The 24,204-nt window shown below is 36.7% G+C and overlaps 1 protein-coding gene across 6 annotated transcripts in view; it reads left to right on the forward strand.

Annotated features, from left to right (window-relative positions):
- The first annotated feature begins 1,786 nt into the window (after positions 1-1,786).
- tns2a (tensin 2a) overlaps positions 1,787-24,204 on the forward strand; it is a 78,277-nt gene continuing 55,859 nt past the window's right edge. For 2 of the 6 annotated variants that reach the window (XM_065249819.2, XM_065249821.2), the window contains exon 1: positions 1,787-2,040. In XM_065249819.2, the coding sequence (XP_065105891.2) occupies positions 1,801-2,040 (240 nt within the window). In that variant the 5' untranslated portion in view covers positions 1,787-1,800. Of the gene's footprint in view, positions 2,041-14,135; positions 14,262-24,204 lie in introns of those variants that run through there. The other 4 variants (XM_065249820.2, XM_065249823.2, XM_065249822.2 and 1 more) reach the window with 4 other exon arrangements.

Genomic DNA, 24,204 nt, shown 5'->3' on the forward strand with positions numbered 1-24,204 from the left:
TCTGATTGGTAGAGAATATAGGCTATATCCAAAGCCACATACTTTCCTACTATATAGTAGGGAAGAAACACTACATGATATAAGAAGTATGTCCGAATTTACAGTACCTGGATGACTAACTTCTGCCGGCTAAATTCTGGTATGTGCATTTGATGGACACTATTCCATAAGGCTATAGAAGAGGATTTGTGAATAGTACGTCCGGATTTCATTCATACTACAATATACACATCCATACTATATACATAACATAATGTATTTATTTTGAGCTTGCGAAGTATTTACGTATTCAAATGAGTACCTAATTGGAGTGCACCATTTTGGATGCTCCCATACTGTACAAAATTGGAAACACTTCTGGAGTTTTGATGTCATGATCTGATTGGTTAAATTCTATAGAGGTTTCTGCAGCAACAACATAAACAAACGGCTTTTGTGGACTAAACGGTAGACTTCCGGTAAACTCAATTTACATTTAAACTTACATTAAAGCTGCAATCTGTAACTTTTGCCTCTCTATTGCCATTTCTGTTTAAAACATTAAATTGCAGTTATTTAAGTAATTTTCTATATGTTCTCTTCTTTTTGTTTATGGATGTGACGAAATCACAAAGTAATAAAAAAAGAAGTTATATTTTCTGCTATTGCTAGGGGTTTCCAGGTGGTTGCTAGGTGCTTGCTGGATTGTTCTGAGTGGGTGCTAGGTGCTTGCTAGGTTGGCCAGGTTTGTTCTGGTTGGCTACTAGGTGGTTTCTAGGGGTGTGCTCACATTATACCTAACCAGACTGAACTATGACCAAAAGGGATTGTCCCACCTCCCCACTCGTACTGTACTTTTTATTGATCCGTGCCCGAGCATGAGCAGGCTATTTTCATTAGGATGCAATTGTTTTGAAGGAAGCTCTCTCTCTCACTGGAGCCCATTAAGTTTGGAGCTTCTATTGTGAGTCGTTCGGGACGTGATGACAGCCCTCTCACCATCATAATGCTTAGTAGATCCATCGTTTGCACCGCTCAGACGTGCATGTAGCGGTGTGCATCAGAAGGTCTTTATGAAGGCAGATTAAAGTTAATGTCACACAACTGACGTCTCACCCTTTGGAATCACATTCTGGCACTTTTTGTGATTTTGTGCATTCCGCGCCCTAGCCCAGCTCTGTAAGCCGGCCAGGACGTGATTAACCAAACCGAGCCGGACCATGGTACGGAGCAATCACACTAGTCAAACGAACCAGGCTTTTGGGGTGAAACGCGTTTGGTTGCCGTTTGATTTGGATAATGTGAGTGCTCCTAGGTTGTTCTGGATGATTGTTGGGTTATTCTAGGTTGTTGCTAAATGGTCCTTAAGCTTTTTTATAAATTCTTCAGATTATAAAAGTTAAGAAAGAAACCCTTCTTCTATAAGAACCTTTGACTGAATAGTTTTTTGGGAACCGAAAAATGATTCATCTGTGGCATTAAGATCCTTTTCTACCACCTTTATTTTAAGACTTTAAAAGTAGTAACAATTGTGGGCACTTGAACTCAGTTTAGCAGGTAATAAAATCATCAACACATGTCTGTGTATGGTCTGAAAGACTTGGAGCACTTCAGCACAATAGTGCATGTGTTTGGGAGAAGCAGGAGGGGGGTTGATATCCTCTGGATGTTGTCTTGCGCATCGAGTAAGTTCGGCTGACCGTACGCGTGCTAGCTTCAAATGGACGTTTGATTTAATAGACATATTCTCACCATTGTTTACACGTGTGTGCTCACCAGAGACAGATGAGTGTCAACGGGCGAACATGTGTGTGTGTTTGAATGGGAGCCAGGAAAAGGGGAAGGGCTTCGAGTGAACGGACAAAAACAGCTGCTCTTGTGTGCTCGGGAAACTTCAGCCAGAGAGAGCGAAAGGAAGGAGAGGACCAACCTGGTCCAGATCTCTATATGGGTTGCGCCCTGAGTGCGGATAGCTGCGGGGACGAGCCTGATCCGGTACCCGTAAGAGGGTCTGTGAGGAGGGAAAGAGCAGAAACTAAAGGGAGCATGAGGTTGACCAAGGTTAGTTTGGTGGACGATTATTTGCGTGCTGCAAAATGACTGATGTTGCTGATGTGAGTTTGTGAATCTGCTTATGGTCATGAGTGGACATAAGTTTGATGATGTGATAACATTCAGTAAAGCATCAGATTTAGGGCAGTTGTATGTATATTTTGTGCATTTACACATTTGTGCATTTTAGATGCAGGTTACACATAAATAGTTTAGAAGTGTGTAGATTTTTAGTTTCTGAAGAAAATGCAAGTAGTGTTTGCAAATCTCACCAGGATGATGCTGTAATGTTGTAGAAGGTTCTTAAGGTGCTGTGCGTCATTGCAAATACATTGCTATGTGGTTGTCAAGATTTCGGTTGTGTATTGCCCCAAGTATGATATTTTATAAGGGTCTGGTCCTTCCTTTAATGAATATGTTTAGTATGCAAAGTTTAATGCTTACAGTATGTAGCATGCATCACAAAATAAACTGTAGTGTAGCGTCGTCATTATGTTTCCTACAGTGTCGAAATCGAGCATGTGTTTTCCAGCATCGAGTAACAACGTCTACCCGTTTGTTCAAGGAAACAAAGATTGAGTGAAAAACTTGAGAAGGGCTTGTTTACATGCCTGAGAGTGAAAGTCTATAATGGTTCGGTCCCTAAGGCTCGTTCACGTGCATTGCATCGTGGGAACTTTAAGCCCTCTCGATGATGTCACAAGTTGTAGCTGAACCCGTGGAGCAAGCCTGGGAATCATTACTGTATATACTGTGTGTTACTAAATCCCTACTGCTCTCATGCCAATTCGTATATGCTTTGGCTCCAGTGTCCGAACATGCACATTAAATCCATATCTTCTTTTCTCGTCTCCGTGTCACTGTGGGATTGTGAAAGAGTTATCCGCTGTCCTGTCGATATTTAAATAGCAAAGCTTGCATGAAGCTGTGGTTCATTTCAAATTTTTCCTCCCACTACGGTAACCATAATGTTTATTATTACAGACATTTTTCACTTTAATAACAGTCCAGTCTCTTTTCTTTTGCTGCGGGTGTGGAGTTTAATAATAATATACTCTTTAAATCAGTGTATGATCATATCACACAGAAAAAGATTGTGGTTTGCTGCATGAGGTTATGGTGAAACTTTATTATGCAAGCTTATAACCACTTTATGATGCTAACTAGCAAATCTGACATATAGCTGTTTGGTATGGTATGCACCGTGACCCCTCAGGTCCCCACAGGGGAACTGAGGCTTGGGTATCTTGCTCAACCCCTAAATGATTTAAACTTACAAGCTAGTCGCCAAGCTAAACCACTTGGTATCCACCCCCATGCATTACTAACTCATCAGATGTTATAAATCATTCTTTATTTACCTTTTCATTTAACAAAGAGAGACTTTAGATTGTCAGGGTCCTCACTGAGCAGCTATTGTCTCTGTGTGATGAACACCTCATTCCTCATCCTCATCCCTGCCTTGTGGCTCTGTGAGGTCACATTTGTCTGCTGGCCGTCTTTAGCTCTTTGTCATTCTTGTATTTTCTAGTTATTTGTCTAGAACAGAACTTGGATTTATGGGACGCATAACATGCTGAAGATAATTTTTTTCAGAAGCTTTTAGATTTTAGGTATAATCATTGTAATAGAGAAACTGTAAATGCATCCTAATTCTTCTCTTAAATGTTCCCCATTCTTTACATTTTTAGCATTTACTTTAAATGGTCTTATGGTTCAACTATAAAATATTTTCTAGTCTCTTAGTACATATGGTCATTACACTGCTTATAATTATAAAATAATTATTTAAAAGAAAATGTGCAAATTAGAAATGTAAAATATTTTTTTAACTAGATTTAAGTAAAAAGTTATAATATTTTTTTAAAATTAATCTAAATATATATGCACATATATGCATATATACATACCCATACACGTATACACTGTAAAAAAAGCCGTAGAAATTACAATGTTATTACAGCTGGGTTGCCCGTAATTTACCGTAGATTTACATTTATGTTATTTACTGGCAAGAGTTTGTTCAAAGTTAAATAAATTTTAAAATTAACAAGTCTTTATCTTTACAGAATAAAACTATACAATAACAGCCTTATGCAAAGCATTCTGGGAACCAGAAATCATCATCAAACTTTTTCTGTTTTTTGCTTCAGATTTTGTTTCCCAGAATGTTTTGCTTGATGCTGTTTTTTAGTTTTGCTCTGTAAAGACAAAGACTTGTAAATGTTTAATGTTCATATAACTTTTAACAAAATTTTGCCAGTAAAAAACATAAATTTAAATCTACGGTAAGTCACCGGCAACCCAGCTGCAATTTCTACGGAATTTTTTTTACATTGTACATATGAAAAACCATTCAAAAAAAGTTTCTATTGTTGATACTTCATAATTTTAGACATTTCTCTACTTACTTTATTTAAAATGTAAACTTTTCCTCTCCTTTTAAAACTGCTCTTTTTTTAACTTTTGCATTACGATACGATACCTCAATACTAATACTGTGTTTATTGTTGGATCTTAAGGCAAATGCTGAATGCTCCCTGCTTTTTAATTTTTCTGGATAAAAACATCTGCCAAATTAAATGAAATAAATTAAATTAAATACATTTTTAGTCCATGTGTGACCCTGGACCACAAAACCACTTATAGGGGTAAAAAAAAATATTATTTTAAATTTAGATAATAAATAAGCTTTCCATTGAAACTGTATGGTTTGTTGGGATATGACAATATTTCGTAGAGACCAAATCAATATTTCGTAGGTGCAAACAAATCAAAATATTAAGAAAATCACCTTTAAAGTTGTCCGAATAAAGTCCTTAGTAACACACATTACTACTGGTAAATACATTTTTGATATATTTATGGTACACAATATCTTTTAGTAATATGATTTTTACTTAATATCCTAATTGTTTTTGGCATAGAAAATCAATTATTTTGACCCATACAATGTATTGCTACAAACATACCCGTTCTACTTAAAGGAAAACACCACCGTTATTCAATTTTACAATGTTCTTACCTCAACTTAGATTAAGTAATACATCTCTTTTTTTCAATGCTTGCACTTTTAATCTTTATACAGCGCTTCTTGAATGTGTTAGCATTTAGCATAGCACCATCCATACCTATGGCTCCAAACAAAAGTTTTATTTTGTGCCACCATACTTACTCATGTAACTATTCAGTCTTTAAATAGGAAAAACATGAAAGTGTTTGGTGTCTTCTAAATTCATCCCTGTTTGGAGCCATAGGAATAAATGGGGCTAAATGCTAACACATTCACGACGCGCTGTACAAAGATTAAAAGTGCACGCATTGAAAAAATATAGGTATGTATTAATTCATCTAAGTTGAGGTAAGAACATAGTAAAATATAAAAAACTGTGTAGTTTTCCATTAAAGGACAAGTTCAGTATTTTACACTTAAAGCCCTGTTTTCAGATTGTTTATGATGAAATAGAACGGTTTTGACTGAAATTTCGACATATGCGGCTGCCCCGAGAATTTTGGGGGGTTTGTGTTTCACCTCCAACCTTTACAATGGGTTTAATGGTGCACTGGAACAATCCTTCCTAAAATGCATTAAACTTTCGTTTACAAAGACGTGAAACTCACCGAGTGGTCAGGGGTGTTCACTGGTATGCTCACACAAAAATCGCTGCAAAATACGCATTCCAACAGCTATTTTATCGTAGTTTTTGCCAACTCCATTGACTTGTATTAGTTGTGCTGTGAGGTACGGTATTACTCCGCGCCGGGAACTTTGTTTATATTCTTGCAATTGGCAATGGCGGATTATCGCCACCACCTGGGCTGGAGTGTTTATTATTCAAGCTCTCAACGGAAGAATGTACGGGTGTGAGGAGTTTGGAAAAATAGGTCCACAAGTTAACAACGAATGCTAAAACACCTGTTGGAAAGCATCTTTTGCAGCGATTTTTGTGTGAGCATATCAGTGAACACCCCTGACCACTCGGTGAGTTTCACGTCTTTGTAAACGAAAGTTTAATGCATTTTAGAAAGGATTGTTCAAGTGCACCATTAAACCCATTGTAAAGGTAGGAGCTGAAACACAAACCCCCCAAAATTCTCGGGGCATGTCGAAATTTCAGTCAAAACTGTTCTATTTAATCATAAACAATCTGAAAACAGGGCTTTAAGTGTAAAATACCGAACTTGTCCTTTAAGACTTGTGGTAGGTTTGTGATATAGGGTCACATAGTCCATTGTGCTCCTGTATAGCTCAGTGGTAGATCATTGTGTTGCAAGCACTAAAGGTCATGGGTTTGAACACAGGGAACACACATACTGATAAATGTATACTTTGTAATGCACTGTAAGTCGCTTTGAATAAAAGCATAAGCCAATTGCATAAATGTAGACATAACCTGGCGATATTTAGAAAATATTTGTTTGTTTTTATGATTGTAAAGACTTAATATTGTTTTTGATAATGTCCTCAACACTGACAGGGTTAAGTTGTGGATTAACACAATAATATTCCAGACTGATCTCACGGAAAGTCGTGTTATAGTCATGCAAAATTTGATTAATTTATTCGTGTCCTTCGCTTTCTGTTACATTTTTATACATCCTAGCCCAAACCCCAACTCTAACCAAAATTCTAGGCGAGAATAGTTTTAAAAGTGGAAGAAAAACATGTAGAAACCAATACATAAAAGTACATTCTAACCCAAACCCCAAATCTAACCCCAACCCCAGTGACAATGATTTAAAAATAGGAAAAAAAGAGAAAACAATACAAAAAATGACACGAAAAAGAAAGTCATGCCACAGACACAAAAAAATATTTATAGAAATTCATGAGTGACACAAAAAAGACATTCGTGCTCAAATCACGAAAAAAAGCTGAATTTTGTGCCACTGACACAAGTAAATTTATCCAATTTTTCATGACTATAACATGAATCTCTATGAAATCATGTTGTAATATTCAGTGAAGAATTGTTACTGAGAGCATCAGTGACATAGAAAAAGTCCCAGTCTTCTCAGGAATCTGAAAACAGTCACACTATATTCCTTCAGTGAATGTGCTTTTTGGGATTTAGGGTAACCTATATTCCTGGAATATCCATGGAATGACAGAAACTTTAACAAGTGCTAGTTTACTGCAGCCATAATCCACAGGCATCCACTATAAACACCACACAGGAAAAGGCCTGGTCAATGTATAAATAGGCTCTGTTTTTCCCACAGCTTGGGAACAGAGTCATGCATGCATGCTGCTGGTATAAGTCACATTCAGGGTCATCAACTTGTTTATTTGCTCTTTCGATCATAAAACACACACACATGCACACGAATATCAACACAAACGTACTTGATATTGTGAAAGAACTGAACATCCGCCAGGCCCAGGCCTGAACCTAACCCTAAACTCAACCCTAACCCACACGGAATGCATGGATTTCAAGTATTTTGTTGTGTAAATACACTGTAAATACACTATAAATACACGTAATGATTATTAGTAGCGTTGGCTAAGGCCAGCATCACTATTAGTATCATTTACAGTTTGAACAAATTCTTAACTTAATATGCTTTAAACTTGTTACGCTGTCAGAAATAAAGATACAAACAATGTCACTAATATGTATTATTTATGTACAGATATGTTCCTTTGAGGTACCTTTGATTAACTTATCTGAACCCTTTAGTTATAAAGACTACTTTTTAAAGGGACACTCCACTTTTTTTACAAATATGCTCATTTTCCAGCTCCCCTAGAGTTAAACATTTGATTTTTACCATTTTGCAATCCATTCAGCTGATCTCTGGGTCTGGCGGTACCACATTTAGCATAGCTTAGCATAATCCATTGAATCTGATTGGACCATTAGCATCATGCTAAAAAATAACCAAAGAGTTTTGATATTTTTCCTATTTAAAACTTGTCTCTTCTGTAGTTACATCGTGTACTAAGACTGACAGAAAATTAAAAGTTGTGATTTTCTAGGCCGATATGGCTAGGAACTATCCTCTCATTCTGGCGTAATAATCAAAGAATTTGCTGCTGTAACATGGCTGCAGGAGGCGTAGTGATTTTACGCAGCAGCCTAAAATAGTCCCCTTAGTACCTTTCAATAGCAGGGGACTATTTTCAGGCATATCATTGCACCTCCTTTAAAAGGGCACCACCCCAGTGACCGCTTTTGTACCTTTATTTCTGAGTGTAGTCCAGCTTATTAAAAAATGTGTTACTTTATAAGAGGTAATCTGTAACTTTAATGGCTTGAAACAAAAAACAGTTATTGAGCAAGTACATTAAAATCAGTGTTTATACCTTAAGATAATACGCAACAGTAAAGCCCGATTTATAGTCGTGCGTAAGTTCTACATCGTAGGCTATCCGTAGCCTGTGCGTAGCTCTGCGTAGCCTGACGTGCACCTCGCAAAAATTTAAACAGCGCGTCAGATCTACGCGGACCGCAAGAGCTGTGATTGGTCCACCAGAACCCCTCCCGTCAGGTAAAAAAACTGCGTCATAGGTATTTCCGTTTGCGACGATGAAAACAAAGAATGGCCAAGTTGAGGAGTGATTTAACTCAAACTGCAACGAAGTCGTTGTTTATTTACTTCCATCATTGCTGGTCTTCTCAAATCATACACAACAAGTTGCTGTTTCTTCTTCATTTGTGGGTTAACTTGCCAAGCTTCTTCATTGACGGTCGCGCTGCTACTGTGGTAACACGCATGGATACTGCTTACCAGCGGTCTGCGCGTGTGTTTGGACGTTGATGCGGACGACGACGTAAAAGTATAAATGAAAACCGACGCTGAACCTACGCCGTCGCGGCTACGCCGTAGGACCTACACACAACTATAACAAGCCCTTAAGCTTATAATAATGATTTATAATTTGAGTTATAGATATAGTTTTGCAGGATATTTCGGTCTTCATTCAACTTCAACCAACATTAAGATATGTAAATAAAGTAACCTGCGATTTTGTTTTAAATAGAGATTGGGATGTAGAAGCAAAAGTTACAGATTGCAGCTTTAATAAGGAGGATAATTGATTTTAGTCTGGTTAAAGGTGAAATGTGTGAATAAAAATTACAATTAAAGGTGTAGTCCACTTTAAAGATGGGGCTCATTGACTTACCATAGTATTTTTTTTCCTACTATGAAAAGTCAATGGACCCCATCTTTAAAGTGGACTACTCCTTTAAGGTGGGAATCAAGACAGTTCACTTGGGCGGTACGCTTTCAAAAAGTTCACCTTTGTTCCTAAACAGTGCATTTTTGTACCTCCAAGGTATCTTAGAGGCAAAAATCTCTACCTAAATCTCTACCATAATACGTAACCTGACCGATCCGTTCTCGAGTATGATTGTCCCCTCTTTGCACTCACCATACACTTTATGATCTGTACCCAAGTACGCTTACATCATAAATAGATATGATTTAAAAAAAAACTGGAAGATATGCGATGGTGTTCATTGTATAAAATCATATGTAGTAAGTACAGAGCAATCACCCTGACAAAACAAACCATACTTTCAGGCCAAGCATACTTGGGTACACTGTAAAACATTTCTGTAGAAATGACAGATGCCAGTAGCTTACTTTAGATTTTACATTTATGTTATTTACTGGCAATAGTTTGTTCAACGTTAAATGAACATGAAATATTTTTAGTCTTTATCTTTTACAGTAAGTTACTGGCAACCAGCTGCATAATTACAGCAAATTTTTACAGTGTACGGTAAGGTACGGTGAGAACACCCTAAAGGTCCCAGTTTTTGTACCTTTATTTCTGACAGCGTAGGGAGCAAAATATGACCGTTCACTTAAGCAACCACCCAGAAAACCCATGAAACCACATAACTACATGAATACAGCCACTCTGAAGCTTTTGCAACCAGACGGTAGCACCCTGACCAACACCCACAACACTGTAGAGTCATGACAGGGGTTTTACATATATAACCATCAAATGTTTTCATAAAATGTATGATTTTTTTTCTTTAAAAGACACACTTATGCGAAGACATTCTCAAACACTCTCAAAAATAAATGTGCTCACTTCCTGTTGGGCAGTGAAGCACAATGGCAGGTTAAATTGTGAGCTCCCCTAAGTCGGTTTTAAAACTCTGCTAAACTCGATATTTAGTTAATATATATATATATATCTTTGTGTGTAAAGGATGAGTGGAGGGACCAAATCTAAAGCTAAAAGAAACCCCCCAAAAACAAGATAAAGGCTACAAACGAACAGAAAAGGACAACATGCAAGAAAAAGTAAAAGATGGAGGCCGAAAAAATAAATGAGCTTCATGCCATAGAAGAACCATTTTTTGGCTCTCTTAACATCCTTAGAACCTTTCTGTTTCAGAAATGCTTTTTTAGATTACAAAAATGTATGAAAGAAATGGTTCCTCTCTGAACCTTTGACTGAATGTTTTTTTTTTGAAGAACTGTGGCATTTTTATGAAGAATCTTTTGTAGCACTTTTATTTGTAAGATTAGATGCCAATACACACACTGGAATTATGAATCCATTGATCAGTCTATAATAGAAAACCTTGTAAATCAGAGATCAAATGTTTCTCATATGAAATGAAAAAGTGACTGAATAAAGCTGTGTGTGTGTTCTTTTGGAGGGCATGACCCGTCATTAGAATATGAGAACATGAGAGAGAGAGAGAGAGAAATCATGAGACTTTGCCGAGGAATGTGAACTGGAAGCATATGAAAGATAAAGGAAAAGCCATCCCCGTCCTTTTAGTGGCACTTCTTAGAAGCACCAATGTGATCGGGTCATAAAAACAAATCTCTGAAATCCCTCTATTTGCTTTCCTTCACTGCTGGCAGTTCTGGACTGATATCTGCCCACTGCAGTGTTTGTGGAGTACTGTTAATGTTTTGGGAGACACATGGATGGGCGGTGAATGAAGAGTAGGATATTATTTAGCATTTCATTAAACATCAGTGTATATTAAGTGTTGCTTCAACTATAGACTCATCTATGCCACAGGGTTTATTTTTTATGAAAAAGTAACGTGCTACAAAAGGTTCTCCACAGTGATGCAACAAAAAGTACCATTTTTGGTTCCCCGAGGAACCACTTAGTCCAAGGTTCCTAGATAAACCTATTTTTATAACCTAAATAACATTCTTCGAATGTTGTGGTTCATCGTGAAGCCTCTTTATTTTTAAGACACATGGCTTGCTCTGAAATGGCATTGTGTTCCAAAAATGTTTGAAATGTGATTTCTGGTACAGTCATTTCCTTCTGTCATTCCAAGTTCCACTAGTTTCATTCCCAATTACATAATTCTCCTGCAATGCATGTTTTAGCACCGTTAGACTGGTAAAATAGTGCACAAATTAACTTCACAAATCAAACTACTGTTAAAAGTGCGAGTGTTTCTTTCAGAATCCTCACCATTGCCAATTTTTTATCTTTCTTCATCTTTCTCACTTCCAGCACCAATCCTTTGACTAATTCTAGCACTCTGACATCCCCCCTCACACACAAATTCGGTCCACTCCCCTTCATCATCTATTTCCCGCTTTTTCTCTCCACAGCTGTATTTAATCAGCCGCTTGGCTTCTTGTCATTGAGGAATCATTCCTGTTCTTATTCCCCTCCCTCCATTTCCTCTCTGTGTATGTCCTCATCTTTCTCTCTCTCTCTCTCTCTCTCTCTCTCTTTCTCCTTCCGCATCCTCCTCTCTTATTCAATTATGTTTGTGTTCTCCTTCCAACGTTCCATCTGAGACTGTTGGTCAACATTACATCACCACTGAAGCAGCGTTTGGCTATAGTTATAACGTATTCATGTTAACCTGCCTTAAAAGTAAACAAAGTTGTTTTGACTTGCTGGTGTTGCTACATATCCTTGATTCCTGTTTTGTTATTTTGAGCAATTTTAGGTACTGGAGCAATACAACATCCTCTATGGCAAAAACATGGCTCCATTGAAACACGGGTTCCACACCCACAGCTGAGGATTTTGTATGAGGAATAGTTCAGCCCTGTTTCACCCCAAACCTCTGTGTCTGCTGCCAAGATTAGATGTGACTTTACATTATTTTTATCTTTCTCACCTACATCTCATACAGCCCTTTACTATACTAGATTATTACATAGATATAATTTCTGGAAATGGCTTTTTTGGGTGTCTGCATAGGGTGTTGCGATGTAATAGCTAAGATGTTGCTTGGTGGATGCTGGGGTGTCTTTAGTGCTTGCCCAAGTTAACATATCATTAAAAATTGGACTTTTTCCATCTTTAAGTGCTATAATTGGGTCCCCAGTGCTTCTATCAACCTAGAAAATGTGAAAAAGAACAACCCAGGCCAGTAACCTAGTTTTGGTAAACCATTCTCTGCAAGCATGAAATTTGCTCCCCTTGTGATGTCAGAAGGGGATAATACTGTCCCTTAATCTGCACCATCCAGCCACAGCACTGCTATTTAGTGCAGAGATTAACTCATTTGCATTTTAAAGGACACCCCCAAAAACACCACGTATTTGCTCACACCTACAAAGTGGCAATTTTAACATGCTATAATAAATGATCTATATGATATTTTGAGCTAAAACTTCACCTATGTACTCTGGGGACACCAACGATTTATTTTACATCTTTAAAAAGTCTTGTAAAATGTCCCCTTTAAAAGAGTCCAACCCCTATGTCTATAATATTTGTCCCCATTTGTATCCATTAAAATGTCTGCCGGCAAAAAATTTGAAGTTCACTCCAAAATCCAATTGGACAACATGATTATCGCCATCATTTATCACACATTTATCATTAAGCACAAACGGCGCACAGCGGGTTATGAGCAATATGAATATAAGTTTGGGTTTAAAAAAAACTTTTAATCCCAAGTATGAAATTACAACGGTGATGCTCGTCTTTGCAAGCAATTGAATATAGATAGAGTATATAAAACTTAGGAAAAGAGATTTCTATTTAAACGTGAACTTTAGACAAAGATGTCTCTTTTTGTTTCACTCTCTCCTCACAGTGCTTCTGTAAACAGTATGTAGTCGTATCCACGTGGCTTGGCGAATAGAGCTGTTTCTCTAATGTTCACAGTCTGCCTGCTCCGGGGCCTCTCTTTCCCCAATCATGTGCCCTCCACATCCTGTCTGCATACACTCTCTCATGCCCTGTGTGTCCTATACATGACTACACATAACTTCACGCTTTCTTTATAGTGCTTACTTACACTTTTCCCTGAATTAGACTTTATAAATGTCCCTTTTCTAACTGCTCCTCATGCTTTTATCCTGTCCCTTCCTTTACCATATTTTGGACTTCCGACCATTCCTTCCAGTCTTTTCAGAATTACGTTGGGTTCCCTTATATTGCTTGATAATAAAGATATGTATTTGTTTTTTCTGTTATGTTTTGTTAGGTTTTTAAGAGCGTAGATCATAATGGCATTTCTTTTTGTATATGCATCACTACAGTAGTGGTTCTGTGTCCAGTTCTGGCACAGCACATTGTTACGTTGTGTATTTCAATTATTTAAAAAAAGTTAAAAATATATATATATATATATTTACAGGACCCCTCCCAATATTACGACACAATTCAAACGTAGAGGAGTTACATACTGCATCTCTAAAACCCTTTTGTAAACGCACCCACATTATGTACACGTGACCGCTGGATGTCGCTGTTGCGCTTTTAGTAGTTCTGTCAAAGAGATTTTTGGCGCTCTTTTTATCAACATGAAATTTGTTTGTTGGAGTAATTTCTAAAGAATTTGATAAAGTAATGCTACAATTATTGATTATTGTGGCTGTAAAAGATGCAATATGTTGATGTATTTAGATTTATTTACTTTAGTCTTAATATGTAAATAAATAGTAAATATTTATCTGCCTCGTGTTATATACGGTATTATATTATATTAAACATTCACTAAATATTAATATTTACTAAAGATGTGATATTCTAAGTTTTGCATTTATTGGCGCAGTGTCTAATTTGCCTCCCATCCAATGGGATATCGGTTCTTTAGGATGCAGCCAATCAGAAAAGTTTACTTCCAGTAACAACATTCCTCAATCTTTTTCTTTCTGTAGCTCCGCCCACACAGACTATGAGTTTAGTGAGAGAAAAGAAAACAACTCCATCAGTAGTCGAGTGCTTCTCCATTGACTTATTGGGAATGTAGTCCATGAAATCTTTAAGGAACTCTATTTTAGCTGGAATATTCTCCAAGAACATGAGTAAGGTAAAGAATGATCTTTGTATTGAAAAATAAGTAGGGAACGTGTTATGTTCTTGGAATTTACTGCTATAATAACTATGTTTAAAAAAATTATGTAGGGTAAAAATTTGTATTCTTATATGAAGAGGCAACGTTCATCTGATGTGATTTATATGAAATTTTAATTTGTTGAAAATAGGATGTAACAGCAGCTCATGTTTGCTCCCGGTAACGTAATTTACTTGCGAACGCTTTGGTTTATATTACTGTAAATAAGAAAACTTTTTTAATCTGAGCTTTATTACACATTAGTTACGCATGGGGAAGATCCACACTTACATTTTGAAAGGGTAACGTTATTGCTTGTGTGTGTGTCATATTTCCTGTGTCCACGTTTTCCATGTTCCCTATCCTGACAAGTGAAACATGTCAGACGAAATGCATTAGAGCAGAATAGAGCTCTCTCTCTCTCTCTCTCTCTCTCTCTCTCTCTCTCTCTCTCTCTCTCTCTCTCTCTCTCTCTCTCTCTCTCTCTCTCTCTCTCTTTCTCTCTCTCTCTCTCTCTCTCCCTGTGTGTGTGTGTACATAACCACAAATGAAAGCCTTATAAAATTGTTAAAGGTTTTATTATCACGCGCTTATGAAGTCTGTCAAGAACTAATTTGAACGCCGGCGTTTGAGTTTGATCGTTTGTTTCCCCCATATGCCGTCGATGAAAATCTTTAGAAACAGATCTTTGGTTTTCCCCACTTTTCGCCAGGGGTTAAACTATGTAGAGCAGAAAGAAAGAGTCATCATATGACTTCACGCGCGCTAACTAATACTTACTGCGTCATCATGTATTAAACGCCTCACTAGAGACAACTGCGTCTCACGAAGTGTGGACCCTAGCTAGTGAACGTAAATTCGTGCATCTGTTGCTTTATGACTTGTTGCTTTCGATACATTTTGCTTTTAATTTTCCGTAACGTTACCATGGTAACCGCGAAACTATCGTCGATAAAACAACTTCTTTTCATTTCAAACCAGTGTAAATTGTGGCAGTTTTGGCAATAAGAATCGTTTGGGCATGTTGTTCATCACTAAACTGTCAGTTTATTGCCAAAATTTTCTTAAATCAGTATGTGTTCCAAAAAATGTTCAAAAAATGGCCTCAAGCTGTCACTGGGGACGCACCCTTTAAAAAGGTACAATTTATATACAGTTATGTATACAAACTTTTCTGCAAATATGTACCTTTTAGGTACTAATTAGAACTCTATAGGTGTAAAGGTGTATTTACTTTTTTACTTTTTTGACAGTGTAGGGCTCAAACCATGACCTAATGCTGTGTTCCATCATTTAAGCTACAGGAACACATTCTGTTCCTGTCCTTCAGCATCTCCCAGCTCCAAAAGCAAACAGTAGTGACGTATAGAGTAGGCTACTGCACTGAAAGCCGGTCCTTGTAGATGATGTTGACTTTACTGGGGATGTAATGCTCTGATTCAGTAGATTTGTGATGTGAGATCTTGTTTAAGATGTTTTTCCAACACAGTTAAACTCCCTAAATGAAAACACAAGTCGTGAAAAGAAAAGCTCTAGTTTTATAACTTATTAAGCTGATTAAGTAGCATAATTGATATTATTTGCATCTACACAATGCATCACATTACTTCATCCAAAAATTTTTGTATTTTTTATTTCTCTTTCTCTTTATAGCTTTCTATGAGTGGCCATAATATAAGCGCTCACATAGAGGTCTCTGTGTAGGCTTTATAATAGCAGGGGCCCCCACATATAATGAACCTTTAGCAAGGGACCCCTTTCTTAAAATGTTATCCTACACCATAAAACCAGTCATAAGGGTCATTAAAATAACATTAAATTATATTTTTACATTATGTTGGCTAATTTTAGTCCCAATGAATTCAAAACTGACATTTCTTATTTTTTTATATTGCAGTGTTTATATAAACAATTTATTTGTGCAAGTTATTCGTTTTTTTAAAAATCCATACGCCCTCATAAACTGAAATCAAAATCCGAAAATGTACTTGTAATTTACTCTATCGAGGGACCCCTTTCCTAAAATGTGACCCTGGACCACAAAACCAATAAGGGTTAATTTTTTTTAAATTAGAGATTTTTACATAATCTGAAAGCTGAATAAATAAGCTTTCCATTGATGTATTGTATAGGACAATATTTCAAGTATTTAAAAATCTGGAAATTGGGGTTGCAAAAAATCATAATATTGGAAAAAAATCACCTTTAAAGTTGTCCAAATAAAGTCCTTAGCAAACACATATTACCGTACTAAAAATAAATAATTTTTTTAATATATTTACAGTAGAAAATGTGCTTTTTTTATGAAACGTGATATTCAAGTTCACTTAACAATTGTATTATTTTTTACATTTAAAATTGTATCATTTTGACCCATTATACAATGTATTTATGGCTATTGCTACAAATACACCTGTGCTCCTTATGACTGTTTTTTTTTTTTTTGGTCCAGGGTCACAAATATGTATCCATACATCCATATTTTGTGTAAAGAAACATTTAAACTGTTTGATCTCTCATAAAGAAAGCAAATTGTTTACAAACTTAAATAATTGGTTACATAGCAGACTTTCAAAATTTTTCCTTCATTATTTCTTGAAATTTTGGGGACCCGTTAGAACCTTCTGGGGAACAAATCTCACCCCTGGTCTAGACTACCTTATTGTATCACTTTACAACTGTGAATTTTGTAAATCGGTCTGGCTGAAGAAACTGAATGTTTACGTTTGAGAAGTCCATTGAAAGAGTCATGGATTTGTACCCGGCAACACAATGACGTAATAATTCCCGCTGTTGATTTTAGCCCAGTAAAAACAGCGCAAGTAATTACACATCGATATAAACCATAGGCAAGGTGATTTTTTACAAGCATATTGAGCCATTTATGTACAGTCGTAAAACAAGTGTGGTTACTGATTACTGTGTTACACTCTGCATATCTTGAGTTTCACATCACAGATCACACAGCAATCTTTAATCATAACAGTCTGGAACCACAGATAGATTATAGAAAATGAAGGTTCAAGTACGAGTCACGCCACAGGAATTCCCGATGAGTAATTGGATGTACAGTCTGTGTGTATTTGTGTTTTATCTTGATATAATTGTAGTTGGCCGACTCAAAAGCTCCCCACTTTTCCTCCCCGCTTTCTCTTGGGTTATATATAGTAAAGCGATAACATTGTACGATGCTTGATAACTCTCTGCTGCTAATAGACTGCTGTGTGATGAGTGTGTGAAGCAGGGTGATGGGTTTATAGGAGTGCATACAGTAGGATGTCATTTCGTAAGATATTTGAGGGGTACCCCAAATATTTGATCCAGTCTGTCAAATCAGGGTTGATGAGATTGGGAGCATCAAAGTTTGATTCACTGATTTGATATTGATTTTAATCTTTGAAAGCACATTTTGAAAATGTAACTTATGCAATTGTGAAAAAATTGGCAGAATAATTGGGGAAAAACATGTTCGGATGTTCGATATTCGGCTATGTGTTTAATTATATTCAGCTTCCGACAATAATTTTCCTTTTGGTGCATCCCTATCTTTGATATGACCTTAATCAGTCAATATTAAAGATATATTTTAACAGAATGTTCTTTACATTATATAGGATGATTTTATAGAAAACAGTCAATCACTTAATTAATTCCCTTTTTTTTAAGTTGCCCTCCAGCATTTTTGTGATTTTATACAAAAGTTTCAATTTCAAAAAATGCCTTCCAGGAAAATGTTCTTCTATAAAAATATACACAAATACATCAAATGAAAAAACAGACCCTCTGCTTTAAAAAAAAAAAGGGTAAAAAACTTTTCATTCTATTTTCCTTTTTTCTCTTTTTATAACCTCTTAAATATGGGTATAGGTTTTTAAAAATATAACAAAATATTGAGCAAAAAGCTGAAATAATTGCATTTTTGTAAGGGAATTTTGTTAGAGATCAGATTCAGAACGATTATCAAAACACACAGATTAAAGATCACCATACAAAACCCGTCAAGAAAGCATCATTGGCAGGGAAAGAGTTAAAGTCCCAATGAATTCAAAACTGACAATAATTTTTTATGTAATATTGCGGTATTTATTATTAACAATTTATCGGTGTAAGTCATTATTTTAAAAAATCTGAAAATGTGCTTGTAATTTACTTATGGCGATCATTGATGATGTCAGTAAGATGGCTTGGGTGGAGCATCTGTTAACTCCGCCCCATCAATCTGTCATTTTTAAATTAAACGCCTACTTCCAATCAAACCAATCTGGTTCGCGGGGGCTTTTTTTAGGGTTTTTACAGACTGGGTCACATATTGAGGTTTGTAAGCGATCACTTTGTCATTTTTATTGATAGATTTTTATCTTATTTTTTTCATTTGGTCCCATTCAATCTAAAATATTTGTTTGGTTGCATCCTTGCTGGCTGAATGATGTATCCACAATGGTTTGTGCAGAAATTAAATAGAAGTTGGTGGATAGATTACGTATATGTTGTAACAATGTGAATGATCCGATATTGATGTTCAATCAAAGAATGTTGTTTGTACTGTGTATTTGTCATGGAGACATATCTGATTAGGATAGGAAGTATGTAATGGTGTTACGCTGACTTCATCATTGGAACTGGCAATCTGTGTTCCTCTACTGCCTGTCCCACCCTACAACACACACACACACACACACACACACACACACACACACACACACACACACACACACACACTCCACCCAGCACACTTATAAACACACTTGCATTAACACACATGGTGTGTGTGTTCATTGGTCTTTCTTTTTACCCCTCACTGAGGAGAAAGAGTACTGATGTAGTACACTCTTAAAAGCTCCTCAGCTGAGATGCTTACTACTATAACTTATTAGTTGTAAGACAACTGTTGATCATTTTCAGGGTTAAGGGTATAAACGAACCATTAAGTCTAAATATTAAACTTTTGTGCATATTTTGTCCTTTGTGGTTTGAACTACAAACATCAATGCTAGCCTGCAAGACAGTGTGTGGAAACGTACATTACGATGTGATCGTTTCCTGCGATGTCAATTTGCGATATGGATGACTTTACCAGATGACTTATAAAAGCTGTGTTTAAGAGGAATTAATGCCTTGCATTTTTTGTGTAGCATACTGATTTCTCTCAGACATCTGGTTTTTTATCTGCTAAAACCTTTCTTATATAATGTACCACTCGCAAAGTGGTCCCAAATCCGGTTTCTTTTGAAAAACAAGCTCTGTATGTTCTGCGATGTGACTATTGCGGATGCACACATTGCGATGTCGGTGCTGGAACGATATATTGTGCAGCTCTATATCTGTGTTACCTTAAATGTGGCTTGTTGAGGAGAGATCTGTTAATTCTTTTCTACAGGATCATACTTGCCGTGTACTGTATGATTATTGCCTGCAGGTCGATAAAATAGGATTAAAAGATGGACCGGAATGTCATGAGACAGGAGGTGGACTCTTTTGTCTATGTTCAGTAAAAAAACACACTCTAAAAAAGTTGGTTCGTTCAGTATAGTAGAGAGTAGACAGGAAAGTGTTGGGTGGAGATAGGGGAGTATAGTACACTGTAAAAAAGCAGCATTTTTGTCAAATCAGCATATATTTTTATCCTACTTTAACTAAAAAAATTAAGTTAAACAACTTCAACTAGTTTGTATAAGTTATGTCAATTGTCAACTATTCACAGGTCAAAACTTAAAAAAGTATGTTAAATTGACTTGCAAAACCAATTTTTTTTAACTTCATGCTGCATCTCGGGTTGAGGCACACTGGTGTAATATGTCGACAACAGGGCTATTGGCACCGACAAAATATTCGTTTTATTTTAATACAACTTTTTAAAGCTTACTCAGGGCTCCAGACTGCCCCCAAATGGTGGCCATCAAAATTTGAGAGTGTGCCACTGAATTTTACATCCATTTGCACATGTGCGACCAGTAAATTTGACCTTTTGTTGTGATGTGACACTAAATTTAAAACAGCACATTTTACTTTATGCATCTATCATCAAAGTATTAGTAATACAGTGTATTAGTTAGTAGAAATGTGAATATTTGGTTAGCATGTTGATTTACGGTATGTGCCCCTAAATATTCTGGTTGCGCCCCTAAAATTTTCAGTTGGGGGCCACTGTGCTCCCAGTGAAAAAAGTTAGTCTGGAGCCCTGTTACTTACTTATATTTTTAAGTTGAATTCAGAAATTTAAAGGGCACCTGTGGTTCCATTCATGTTTTTAAATTTCCTTTCGTGTGTAAGTGTGTATTAGTACATGTTAACGATATGCAAAAGGTAAAAACCCCAAAGTAAGCAATGATGCAAGTTATTGTAAATCTCTTTTCTTGGACTACAACAAACACACGGATTGTATGCAACAGTTTACTTTCCTGGGATTTGTGATGTAGACAAGACCGACATTATCATAATTCCTCCCGCTTGGACTCACAGCCTGTAAGTTAACTCCTGTCAGCATTGCATTGCATTGTGAATCTTTTAAACATGGTAAGGAGCGTCACATTTCTGGCTGACGTCAGAAGTGTTCAAGCGAATCACAACCTACAGATTAGCTGGCCAATCAGGGACACAACGCTTTTTAAATCGATAAGTATTGTACAAAATTAATGCATTTTAGGTGGACAGGGAAATCTGGAGCTACAAAAATGTACGGTATGTGAATAATAATGTGTTTTTATACCATAAACCACGCAAACACATTGTATTATACCAAATATACAAAATACGTTTTTTGAGCAAAATAGGTGCACTTTAAGGCATCCAGCGAACTTCCCTTTTTAAGTTGAAACAACAAATCATCCAGTAGTGGCCAAAAGTGGTGTCCAACTTTGAATAATTTACATCTTCAAAATATTTTATAAAGATGCATTAAAAATGTTGTTTGCATTTTTGGAGTATAAACTGAAGCTTAGCTTTGAGAAGAATTTAAGGATGCTTGGCAAAAAATGACACACAACACACATGCAAATAAAGACATCACATAGCCCAGGACAATGACTGCAAAATATTACCACAAGAGAGGATCAAGAAATATTAATAACAGATACAATTGTAGTCAATGTATGCTTTATTACCTGAGCTTTTGTAGGGTATTTGAATAAAACCCAAGTGCCATAATCTGCTGGTTTGCCAAATTATTATGACTAATAATAAATGTCTTAAAAGTTGTGTTTTGTACCACACAGCTCATATTTTGATGGTTTAATCTAACCTAAGGGGCATTTTAAGCAAATATTGTACAAATTTCCCTACTGGCGGACATCACTTTTGACCACTGCTCAGCTGTACCTACCTATAACATCTCAATGGCCTGGCATCCACCCTAGCATTCTGGCTGTTAAAGTAGTTTCTCCCGCTGAAACATCACTTACAATTTCTTCCGAAATCAAAAGTTTATTTTGCAGGAGCAGCTTCTCAATGCCATCGCCATGAACGCCACCATTGTACATCCCATCTGAGTGCTTTGGGCAGCAAAGTTAATTCCTTTGGCATCCAAGCACTTTTCATTAAAAATAAATTATAGCAGTAATAATAAATCATATTCATTCACCTGGCTCATCACTTTATTTGGGAAGTTTAATGTCTAACAACTTGGATGGATCATCTTATTTTTTCCATCCTCTCTATTTATATTTCAGATTTATCTGTGAGATTATAATTTTTTCCTCTTTGAATGTTTGTTTGAATGGCTTACCGAACTTTCTTTGTCTTTTTGATATTAAACTAATAACATCTGTTGGCGGACCACCATGGTTGCTGACTGATTTTTGGTGATTGATAACATGGTATTTTGCCATTGTTTATTATTTATAGTGACATTCAGCAGATTAATGAACAGGCACTTTCTCCTTGGGGCATCATGGGGTACAACAGTGTTTATATGCAGATTATGGCAGGATGGAAATCTTTAGTCATTTTTGAACCATGTTGAATGCGTGTTTTTGCCTCCCAAGTATTTTGATAGGACGCTTTTTTGTTTTAACAAGCAACCTTTAATTCTTGAACAAAATTAGCACAATGACTGCTGTAGGAACAGCAATATACAGTATTAGCAGGGCAAAGGTTGTGGGTTCGATACCCAGGAAACACACACATAATGATCAAATGTATAGGACATGTAAGATGCTTTGGATAAATGTATCTGCCAGACTCCGATCAGATTGCCAAAATGGATCTTGCTCCAAATAAAGTCTTAGGGGGTTCAGATCCTTACCATTTAGATTATCACCCCCAACCCTACAGGTCAACCTGAGGTTTTAGGTTTTCAACAACTTTCTCGAATGAGATTTTCCTAGATGCATGAAGTTTTGTGCGGATGCCCAATGTCATCGGTTTAAACAGTCAATCTGTGTTTTTATTCCTGCTTGGCATTTCACTCCGAGCTTCCATGTACGGAATTAGGCTGGGACACTGAGTTTAGTTCATTGCAGGATATTCCCCACAATGTAAGGATCTGTTGAAGCTATTTATGGAAGAGAAGAAAGTGCAGAGGTGAAGAATCATGGGAAAAATCGCTCCGCGGGTGTGTCTGTTGCCTCTCCGTGTACATCTGTCATTTACATGCCTGTTTATTTCAAGATTGTCTGGTGAATTCCTTCTCTGTTCTTACATTTGTGATGGAAGGGGAGGGTTGACTTCTCTCAATGGTTGTCCTTTTTGCTGAGAGCTTTGGCATGTTGTTCTGGATGGCTAAAATTAAGCGAACAGTCCTTCCTTGTGTGCGCCCCGTACCCTGGGGGCCGTCCATATCCCTGCTGCCCGCTCCTGGCACACTGTTTGTCGGGCAGAAGGAGACTATGTTGACGGGTGCTGCGCCGGTCACACCTCGGAAAGTGCTGGACCTGTGAGACGTGATTTTACGCACTGTTAAAGAGAGGGTGGGGTTATTGAAGAGGTAAGCTTTTTATAATGCACTTTTTGTGTTTACCTCACAAGGGTACACAGAAAGCGCATGAAATGCTCATTAGGGCTAAATACGCCATCTTATAGGTTAGAATTGGCTGGATTATTTACTTTCATTTCGGGCTGCATCAGTGATTTTTGTTATGCATTAGTATTAAGATTACTGTATGTTCATGGGAGTTCATGCACAAGAATATTTGCAGTGGTTGGTGATCTCCACCTCAGTTAATAAGTTTTGTGCTGGTATCATTAGAGCGTGGATAAAGAAAAAAAAGAAAAACGTGAACATGTAAAAAAATGAACAGCAGAAATGAGGCAAAAGAAAGAAATGCAAGCATTAAAGAGCTGGAAAAGAGAAACATGACTGAGCTTACTCAAGTCCTGAAGCAGCCAAGTGTATAAACATGACCTGGCAGAAATCTTTCTCTCAATCTGGTTTGATTAACTCAGAAACTTGCTAATGCATGGCATATAGCTTTTATCATGTGGCATTTACAGAGCAATTGCTGATGTATAAAGCAGCTGATCTTTCAGGTGAACCTGAATTGTTTGCTTAAAGTAAATATGTGATATTTTTGGACTTGCTCTCATTAAACAAATCTGTTAACAGTTACATTTACATTCTTTGCTCAGGATAAACAGCTGAAATGTGTTAAATATAATTTGGTGTGATATTACAGAAATTAACTTGCCAGGGTGTTGGCATAGGATTGTTACTATGGGCATCATGCACCAATTTTGTAAAAGGGGCACAGTGTGCACACGTCATAATATAATCTTAATTATTAACGTCCATTCATGAATACATTAAAACCTTTTTATAGGCCATATTCTCATGGACTACACAGACAAAAAGGTAAGAAGCATTTAGTAGTTAATTTAGTGGCCTTTTTACACATTAATGGAAAAAATTAGTAAAAAAATTCACCTTTACACCGACAACTCATTTAAACGTTACATTGGGGCTGTTTACACTTGGTATTAAGATGTG

Source organism: Paramisgurnus dabryanus, chromosome 21, assembly GCF_030506205.2.
Source record: "Paramisgurnus dabryanus chromosome 21, PD_genome_1.1, whole genome shotgun sequence".
NCBI lineage: Eukaryota > Metazoa > Chordata > Actinopteri > Cypriniformes > Cobitidae > Paramisgurnus > Paramisgurnus dabryanus.